The sequence below is a fragment of the Montipora foliosa genome, chromosome 4 (genome assembly GCF_036669935.1).
Source record: "Montipora foliosa isolate CH-2021 chromosome 4, ASM3666993v2, whole genome shotgun sequence".
NCBI classification, from domain to species: Eukaryota; Metazoa; Cnidaria; class Anthozoa; order Scleractinia; family Acroporidae; genus Montipora; species Montipora foliosa.
The window spans coordinates 14717324-14727323 of NC_090872.1; the positions used below are offsets into that span (position 1 = coordinate 14717324).

The following is a 10000-nucleotide window of genomic DNA, read 5'->3' on the forward strand; positions in this document are numbered from 1 at the left end:
GAGGTAGTTTGAGACTAATTTGCTATGCAGATGATGCATTGATGATGGAAATGCAAACAGGCGTAACATATCTTCGCTACAGGTGGAAAGAAATATCGTTACGATTTAAAATGTATTTGAGGTTTGGCACAATTAAAATAAAAAAATAGCAAAAGTATCCGTGAACAATATTTCTTTGGGTTCATTCAGCTCAGTGCAGGTTATGACAGCAGTACAAAGAAGTTGGAACTTACAGAAGGTTGAGGTTGTTTATCATTTACCAAAAAAACTTTCTCCTTTAGCACATTAAAATGATCTCCGCGGTCCCTGCACTGAGTATATGTTCGTTTAAAGTTTTATTCACTGCAGAGTTCTCTATTAGAAACAGTGCAGTTTTAATACTATTTGGCGTTGACTGGTGAAATAATATTTCATTTCATTGTACATATGGTGACTTTTAAGTTCGTGTAATGCTTAAATTGTGAACTGTGTGCGTCCACGTTTTCATGATGTCGTTAAAACTGTTTATGTGACTTGCTTTATTTCCTAGTGATCATAAGACTACGACCCAGAACATTCCGACTTGATGACTAATAAACAATGGTACATATGTAATAGGACTGAGTGGAGCCCAATTTGGTCTGTAATCATACGTCGTCGAGTGATTAACAAAAGGGAGCTTACGAAACGAGGACGACGACGGCTACGAGGACTTCATTTAAAAATACGAGTTCGCGTTATTCGTATCACTACGAAACTATTTCATGTCGTTTCGCGTTAAAAATGTGTAGTAACTATCGAGGAATTAAACTTGTATGAGTGGGTTGGAAGCGTAGAGAGAGAACTAAAAATTCATCGTCTTGTGCTAACGTCCTCCATAGAACCTTGAATTTGGTCATTTCACGTCGTCATTTAGCAGATGACGGCAACGAAATGTACCAAAATGTAAAACGCACGTGCAGAGCGTGCAGAGCCATTGTTTTTGCTCACTAAACCTATTGTTTTGTAGCGTCGTCGTTGCCGTCGGCGTCGTCGTTTCGTAAGCTCTCTAAAATCGGACGACCGCGTAGCGGGATTCCGATTCGTTTAATTATGAGTACGATTACAGAATGAATTGGACGACACGAAGTCCTGTTACCAATTAATCATAACCATTACAATTTCCGAGAAAACAAAATTAATTCATTCTTTTTTCACTGTCTAATGTTACAAATTTGTCCATTTTGGAAAATCCCCAGTTTGCTAGGGTAAGTGGTTGTTGCTGTGGTTATTGTGATGCATTCTGTGATTGGTGGATTAAGCTGAGTGCACTTAAGGGCCCACTGACGTATTCTTTGGGGTGCGTTGCTAAGGATGTAATGGTTAGGTAATTTGAGAGAATTTGGCATTATTTTGGTCAGTTTCCAACTTTTGTAAGCCACCTCGGACCCTAAATATGACGTCATCATACCACGCCCATGGTCACGTGACCAATAAAAGAAAACTCTAAATTTGTCTCCGAGCTACGCAATTTGGGTATTTAATCGATGGTTTGATAATTTGTATTCGTTTTTGCATCCAGCCAAGCATGGTTTTCTTTTTATTTTCAAAAATGTTCTTTTTAAAGACATAAACGATACTGAAATACCCATAACTTTTTCAAAAAAGATGATTTTAAAAAATCAATGCTTACCTATATTCTGTTTTTGGGGATGAAACGTACCATGTAAAAAAAATTTTAATCAATTTAAAACCGCCGGAAATTTAGCTTTTTTCTCAAACCGGAAGTCAGTTCGTTTACGCATGTGCAGTTGATCTGAGAACGAGCGCGAGGAAGGGCGAGGAAAAACCATCGATGGAAACAACAGTTTGTGCGGTGACTTTTGCTTGTGAGTGGGTTTTCTTGTCAGCTCATGATATGATGACGTCAGTTACCGGAAGTAACATTTCACTTCCTTCCTTGGTTATGATTAATCGCAAAATTGACCACAGTAAATTAAGGTCACTTGGACTAAGTCAGGGTGGTAATCAATGTTTGAATTATACTAACCAACCATCTGCCAAAGCTCCTTCAATTTCGTTGTTTCCACTCCAAACAAACACGGATGGATGATAATGCAAGCGCCGAACCTGTAACAAGGACAATCGTCGTAAAACACAAAAATTGTGTTGTTGTGTGCCTTTGTTGTGTGCCTTTGTAGTTTCTCTGGTACAGTTTATGGTTTGTTTTTTGGTGCTTGACAAAGTTTGAAGGCTACCGAGGAAGAAGCTAGTGGAGTCGACTTTTTTTCAGGATTGGCTTCCTTGGTCTTCTAATGCGAGAATTTTTCCACAAGGCAACAGTAGCGTTTTCCGTTGGCTTAACGACCATTTCCGACTGAATAATTGCCGATGCACTAATACTTCCGAAAAAAAAAGGTTACCTTTTACTGACATATTATACGAAATCGAGATCCTAAATCGTCATGGGCTGCTGGTATAAAGAGCCAAAAGAGTTAAACTTACATTTTCTCTGCAATCACCAGTCAATAAATTTTGGATAGTCAGAAGACTGTCAGTTTTTTAATTGTAGTTCCAACCATGAGAAGCACTCTCTCTGGCAAATAGTGTTTTATTCGTCATTTTGTTACTGTTTGGAAAATTTCTATCATGGAAGCTTTTGATATTGCAAAATGATGCAAAAAGAGAAGAGAAAAGCTTGAGCGTGTGGTAGGAGTACGTAACTGATTGACTTGCCTGATATCGCACTTCCTCTTTAACTGAATTCAAGAAATTTTCGTCAGTTGGGTACAACGAACAAGCAAACATAAATTCCTCCCAAACAAGCAACCTGAAAAAAATATAATGATGATGAATGACTATATGAATTCTATGAATTCTATAACGGTATGTACCTCGTGCTTCTTCATTCGCTGAGCCGGTCCATATTCGTGCAATCAGAAAAACTCTGTTGGGGACAGCCCTATTCGTGGCTACTGCAACTGCCATTTCTGTCTAATCTCAGTCAAGTGGATGACAAAGAAATAAACTATCGCGGATACACCTGTCAGCTTTGCTGTTTACTTCAAGAAAAAGTGATTGACGTGTTCCCCTTATCTTATGGCCTGGGTTCCACTCCACATTATCATCCCCTTATTGGCCACATCTATCCTAATTTCCAACGACCTGGTCCCTTAACAAAAGTGAAAACTGTAGCTGTGCAGACATCCCTTGATACTATATATATATAATAGATTCGTTGATACTGTACCCCAATTCATCCGCTATGCTATAGAACTCATCATGTTGATAGATCCCTCCTCCCCAGTTCCTCAAGACATTCATGTTTGCGTCAACAGCAGACTGGAGAAGATTCCTAAGAACTGAGCTTGTTACACGGTCCTCAAAGGCATCTGGGGAAGCGGACAGTTGTTCAGTAATAGCAGTGAAAAGACAACAAAACATTATCTGACCAAACAGTAGTAAAATGCAACATTACTACATGTAAACAAAACTGCATCAACAGTCGCACTTAAAAAGGGAAGTTCTGACATGTCATGGTTTCCATATATTGTCCTGACTTGAAGACCTTTTTGCATATTAAAAATAAAAAGGCGACCATCACATGTAGGGCCCCAGTACATAATTTAACTAAATTTAACTGTCGTTATACCTGCCGGAATCCAATTGGCTCCTTTGAGAAATATTGGTAAATCATTGATTTCAAAATGAAATCCCAATCCTGAAACAGATGTAAAAATTTCAACCTCTTTTTACGAAAATGGCATTTGACTTCTTGATAAGATCGACGTTGTTTGATACATTTACAAAATCGGTGGAAAAAACCAGGAAGTGAATTCAATCATGGTCTTGGGATTTATAATGAAATATTTTATAAGTCGTAGGAAAGGAAAGCAACACCATGCATGCAGAAAAAGAAACATTTCTCTCTCAGGTCTGGATTCATCTTTGTTTAAGTTAATGTTGTCATTTTCTCTGAATGTATGTAGTTTAATGCAGAACTGTTGCGACAATTCAGTTCTTCAATTGGGTCAGGATTTGACGACATGATTAAACATCAAAGTGCCAAACTCACTTGTAACATTCCCTTTATAAATAAAGGCCTGGTCTGGCCGGTCAGTTCTGTCAAATGGAAAGCGCCCTTGGACAATCTTCACCCAAGAAAAAATTCAAGGAGTTTTCGAGCAGTTTCCACAAAATCCTTTTTTTCAAGGGCTTTTCAAGCGCCCTTGAAGTCCAAAATTAAATTCCAGGGCTTTTCAAGGACTTCAAGGAGTAGCACGAACCCTGCACGCTGTAAATAGATACATGTACTTGATGTCATAGCTTATCTCTACCTTGTCACAACAAAGCCCGATCCAAAAGAGCTACAAATCCTTTTGTGTATTTCCTTCCAGAGAACATTCTATTGGTCTAACCTGAAGATCCATTGATTCGCTCCTGCTGAAGTATGACTTTTCTGAACCCAATTTTACGAGATATGCTTGACTGTTCTTCACCAGAACTGCTTGAGAACACAACCTGAAGTCATGATAAGTTATGTACTTTGATCAAAAATGACAACTGAGAATCTTCCTTCAAGTATGGTGAAGTTGACCACTAATAATTATAAAATAATTAGGATAGTAGGTGCACTCTCATTGGTCAATAGCTGTGTTAAGATGAGAGTATGGAAACACGGCTGTGACCTCAAACGAATCTTGATTGATTATGTATTGTCAGACGCACGTTTTGATTGGCTGGTAGGAAATATGAGCATGTGTCAAAAAATCTGTTTCAATCAAGACGTAAAAAAACCAGCATTTTCCTTAATTTGTCAAATTATCTTGAGAAATATTTTATAAAAGCAATTTGAGGACTTTTGTCCATGTTTCCATATCCTCATCTAAACACTCGGGGGAGTTGGGAGAATTCAAGACGGTTATGCAAACACTCTACTGCGTCTCGGGTTTGCATAACTGTCTTGAATTCTCCTAACTCCCCCTTCGTGTTTAGATGAAGCTATGAAAACACGGAAAACGTCCTCTGTTGCGTAATTGGATATCAGTACTTGCAAGTGGCCATTTACACTTCAGGATGAGGAGAGGTGGTGTAGAACAAAGATTCCTTGATACAAACAAACAACATGGCAGAAGAGAATGACCTCAAAGACTTCATTATAAACCAAGTCCGGCCCCTTAGCATTAACAGTACTTTTGACCTACGGTACCTTGAGAGAAAGGGGATGAAATTGGTTTGATAATTAATTTCCCTGCTTCTTTGCTCTTTTTCTGGTGCACACTATTCTCTGGACAAAATGGTCAATCCTGCATGACAAGTTGTCCATGTACTCACTGGAAATTAAGCCGCTTTCTTGATAGTTGAATGTATTTTACCTACCTTGACAGTGTAAAGACTCTGTTTTCCATATCCCCGAGGCCACCAAGCTTTCACGTCATCTTTCTTTGAAAATGTCATTACTGGCAAACTAACTCTCTGTAAACCTTGTGACAATTTCAATGCAAATTTTAGAGAGCGTGCAAGCTGAGGAAGGTTGAGATTAAGTGTCCCAGGGACTCCATCAGAAGCTGCATCTATGAAAACTGCTACTGACAACTGCCATGTTACATTGACTGAGTTGACTGAAAAAGAAGAAAAAGAAAGACAAAAAAAAAAACAAATCAGAGATTCAGCCAATAAACACCAGGTGATCTGGTGACGTAATTCGGAGGACTGGGGAGAAAAATTTTGACGCCGTATCCCACAACCGCGCGCAGCCTTATTTTTGATTCAACATGGCAGAGGCGAGGTTCTAAAGATCTCGTCGGTTCTTCTTGACTGTTCATTCAGTAACAGGAAAATGTGGTAGGCACAGAATGATCTGTAGAGTTTTGGCAATGGAATACTACAGGGAGTTTGGAAGCAACACCTAAGGCCGCGCACAGTTGTGGGATACGGCGTTAAAATTTTTCTTCCCAGTCCTCCAAATTACATCACCAGATCACCTAGCAGTGGTACAAGTAGAATTGACCACAGGATACCCAAGCTCAAACAGTGTTTATTTTTCTATCTGGAAGTCAAACTTTTTTAATTTAAAATTTTGACAAAGTTCACTTTAGAAACTTGTTCAGAACACTGAAAGGAATGGAGGAACAACTTTTTACCGTATGGTGTACAAATTGCTGTAATAAAAATTATAAGTTTAGTAAATGTTGCCATGAGAGGCCTGTTTTATGCTTAGGATTTCTGTGAAATGACTAGTAAATTCAGAAAACCTGAACAGACAAAAACATTTCATTTAGACAAAACAGGTACCTATTGCATTTCAAAACTTTCTTTTTTACAATATGATTTGATAAATATTATAATAGTATTCAAGAAAGGGAAATGACCAGCACATAGAGCAAGCTCTGAAACAACATGTTACACATGTTGTTGAATGATAATTATTTCTCCTCCTGAGCATGTTTGGGGACAATGATAATATTTGTTACTAATTGTGTGACTGTACATGTTAATGAGATTCCAAAAGTGAAAACCCCTCAGTTTTAAGTCAAGCTAATTTCTCAAAAAAAAATTATGATATAACAAAAAGTTAAAGTAAAAGATGCAAGTCAAAAAATGTTAGTTACCTTTTGTGGATGTTACTGTGATGTCCCTTATTACAGCTGAATTGTAAGCTTGTAAGGATACATTCCGCCTGAGTACCAAGTACACAAAATTTTTACAAACACAACAAAGTTTTCATAAGAGATGCAAAATGGCACAGAAGAGTCTTCAAATGCCAAGAGAAAATGCCTCAGAAATGAGACCTATTGAGAGTTTGAGCACTGAAGTTGCTGCCATTGACACGTAACATCATCTGGCATTAGACAATCTGAGTAAAATCTATAAAGCCTGGTTCACACATATGATGCAAATACAAATGCAAATGCATATGCAAACGCAAAGAAATACATGCATGAACTACCTCAACGCAAATGCAAATGCAAATGCAACCGCAGATGTGAAAAATAGAAAAATTTCATTTCCTTGCATTTGCATTTGCGGTTGCATTTGCATTTCACATGTAACGCAATCGCAAGGATTTACGCGAGGTGAAAATACTCGTTCCATGCCTCTAGGGTTGACTCATTGACTCCATCTTGGGATACTCAATTGAGCATGCATATTTCAACGTGTTTGCATTTGCGTTCGACATGAACATCTCTGCGTTTCCTTTTGCATTTGCGTCGCATGTGTGAACCAGGCTTAATTGTTACTCTTAGAATGGAAGGGTTCATAGGGGATATAGTTTTTTAAGGTAATTCCCTTGAAAATGACGTACCATCCAGATTCTTGTCAAACTTGGCGCAATAATTGATATTCATGCACAGGACATTCAAAAAATGCAATAAAACGATGGAGTCACTGTGTTTGTTTTTGCGCTGCATGCCATTTATTTTAAGTGTTTTTTTACTGAATCACGTGAATAGCGTTCGGAACTTAATCAACCGGAGAAATTGTTGTTGTATAGGTAAAGCTACTGAATATTACTGAAAACTTGGGCCTACTTGTTTTTCCAGGCTAAAATCTTTCAGTAAACTGATTTCAAATTGCAAAATCTAGCAAAGCAATGCAAGCAAATTGGGCCGCTACATCATCACCTCAAACTCAGTGTCTGGCTCCAAATGCAGTTTCACGGCATTTATATATAAATACTGCAACTTCTACTATCCAACGTTTTTCTTAAAATGGGGGTCACCATGCTCGTTCAGGTAAAATAGTGATTCCTTCACCGATTAAGCTTGGCATCAATGAAAATCCTCCAGTTTATCAATGTGCGCAAGCTAATGTGCATGCCACAGACGCAAGAAGTTATGCACAGGAGGGTTGCACAATGCAAAACCAGGGAATCACCTCACATGTAAGTGGATTTAGATGTTGTTAACCCTTTAGCCCCAGAAGTGGGACACTGAAAAACGCAGACTGCAGACTGTGCAGACCGTCTGCAAAATGAAAATTTGGTTAGCCTGAATTAGGCCTAAATAACATTCAGTTAGCCTAATTAGGCCTAAATAACATTCAGGTTAGTCTGTTTGCGGTTAGCTCTCAATAATAGTGAGGGTAACGCCATATTTTACCCCTGGTCTGCACTGTGACAGTCTGCAGTCTGCGTTTTGGCGTGACCGCCCAGAAGTGGCCGCCATTGATGAGTAAAATCATCTGGCCTTAACCCTTTGATGTCCAAACCAGCCTAAACCGACCATACTTAGTATTTTACTCTGTCTAATGCCAGACAATTTTACTTATCAATAGGGAACCCCTGGGAGTCATTGGGTTAATCACTCAAACTATGTCCCTCTTAAAAAGAGTAAAATATTAATATTATGTGTCAAGAGTAAATAAAAGTGCACCTAAACTCAAATAATTTTCATATACAATTATAATTATTAATCTCCCCACCAAAAGAAAACATGTTTTACCATTCTTACCTCAAAATTCCGCTTTCTATCTAATGGGTGAGACACGCAAAGTAATATCAAAACTAGCAGTAATTTGGACCCACAACTGTGTTGTGAGAGGAATGGGTCTATTCTCGATTTTACGCCACAAACTGCTTTTAAATTACAATTATACAAAATTTATTTGAAAACGAGAATCCAAAGCACTTTGTGACATAAGATTGAGAATAGCATGCCTCTCACATCATGGTCACGGGTCCAAATTAATGCGGCAGCCACTTCTGGCAAGTTTACGCGGATTAGTGCATGGCACAGAAAAAGCTAAAATTCTGCCAGGTAACAATGGTGACATATGTTTGCTTTGGATGGGGAGATTTACATTTAGGAACAGAAAATATTTGAGGTCAGGAGCACTTTAAAGACAGTGACCAGTTTACGTATGCACAAAGTCATTATCACGTCAAGAACTTACCATATTCCTTGTGGGACAAATGCTGGTCCCCAGTCCTGGAAAAAACAGAGTTTAGCATTGATGTCTAACAAAGGTTCCCAATAGTATAATGTAACATATTAGTGCAGCCTGAACCTATCATGAACACATTTCTCAGGGATATCAAAAAGTGCTGGCACCTACAGAATAGATATTCCCAGCTACTCTAGACTTACAGTTTAATTGAGACTTGCTGATACAATATTGACTAGTAAAAAGAGAAAATATAAGAGCCCAGTACCATGTACTTTTGTAACATTCTCGCCATGCTGAAAACATTTGAGACAATTTTTTTGTTTCATGGTAATGGTTGGTCATTTTATGAGAGGCCGCCCGAAAGCAAAGGCAACCCAAAGGCTCCTTTTTCTTTAGCTTCTACCGTAACTTACAGCTGGGGTAGGCACTACTCCAACCCCGTCGCATGCACAACTTGTCCCCAGTGATAGTGGTACTCGTTTTACCCACCACAAATGGATGGAAAGCTGATTGAACTTTGGAGTGCATGAGTCAAGGGATTCGAACCCAGAGTGCAGGGATGCAGTCCACAGGCACGCACTCCTGATGCATTCACTGGTCCTTATGGTCACATGAAACCAGGGTGTTACCAGAAACCCAACCAGGCCATCGCTGTTATTATGTTTCACTCCAGAAAAGGACACTATGAGCTCCATTGTTATTCATAATCTTGTGTGAAAATTCAACAATCTTCAAAACTTTGGTTATAATTGGCTATTTAGCATTTCTGGCCCTAGTTGTTGAAAAGGTGGATAGCGCTATCCACCAACAAATCACTATCCATTGGTTAGCGCAATTGGTTTCACTAATACTTATCCACTGGATAGTGATTTATCAAATCCATCGTTTGAACAACTGGGGCCTGTTCTGAAGAAGGCTTTTTCTCTCCTGCCCCAACACTTTCACTCGTATCCATCCACCCACAATGTAGGGCTCCATGACTATGATATGTTTATCCCTACTATCCACTCACCCAACTAAAGGAACTTTGCTCTTTCCTAATAAAATTTCCATGACATTCTCCATGCTGCACTGGGACTGGACAGTCAGGGGGGACATCATATGGAGACTTTTTAGCTTGTTCTTTGGCATATAAAATTGCAGAGGTGAAGCA

The 10000-nt window shown here is 38.8% G+C and overlaps 1 protein-coding gene across 1 annotated transcript in view; it reads right to left on the minus strand.

The window, feature by feature from the left end:
- Positions 1-10000, minus strand: part of LOC137999974 (beta-mannosidase-like) — a 33335-nt gene that overhangs the window by 21240 nt on the left and 2095 nt on the right. The window contains exons 2-10 of the mRNA XM_068846027.1: positions 9860-10000; positions 8854-8888; positions 6570-6637; positions 5338-5579; positions 4377-4479; positions 3611-3679; positions 3209-3350; positions 2695-2788; positions 2009-2088 (exon numbers count right to left, since the gene is read on the minus strand). The exon at positions 9860-10000 is cut by the window's right edge and continues 173 nt beyond it. Coding sequence (XP_068702128.1) covers positions 2009-2088; positions 2695-2788; positions 3209-3350; positions 3611-3679; positions 4377-4479; positions 5338-5579; positions 6570-6637; positions 8854-8888; positions 9860-10000 — 974 coding nt within the window. The remainder of the gene's footprint in view (positions 1-2008; positions 2089-2694; positions 2789-3208; positions 3351-3610; positions 3680-4376; positions 4480-5337; positions 5580-6569; positions 6638-8853; positions 8889-9859) is intronic.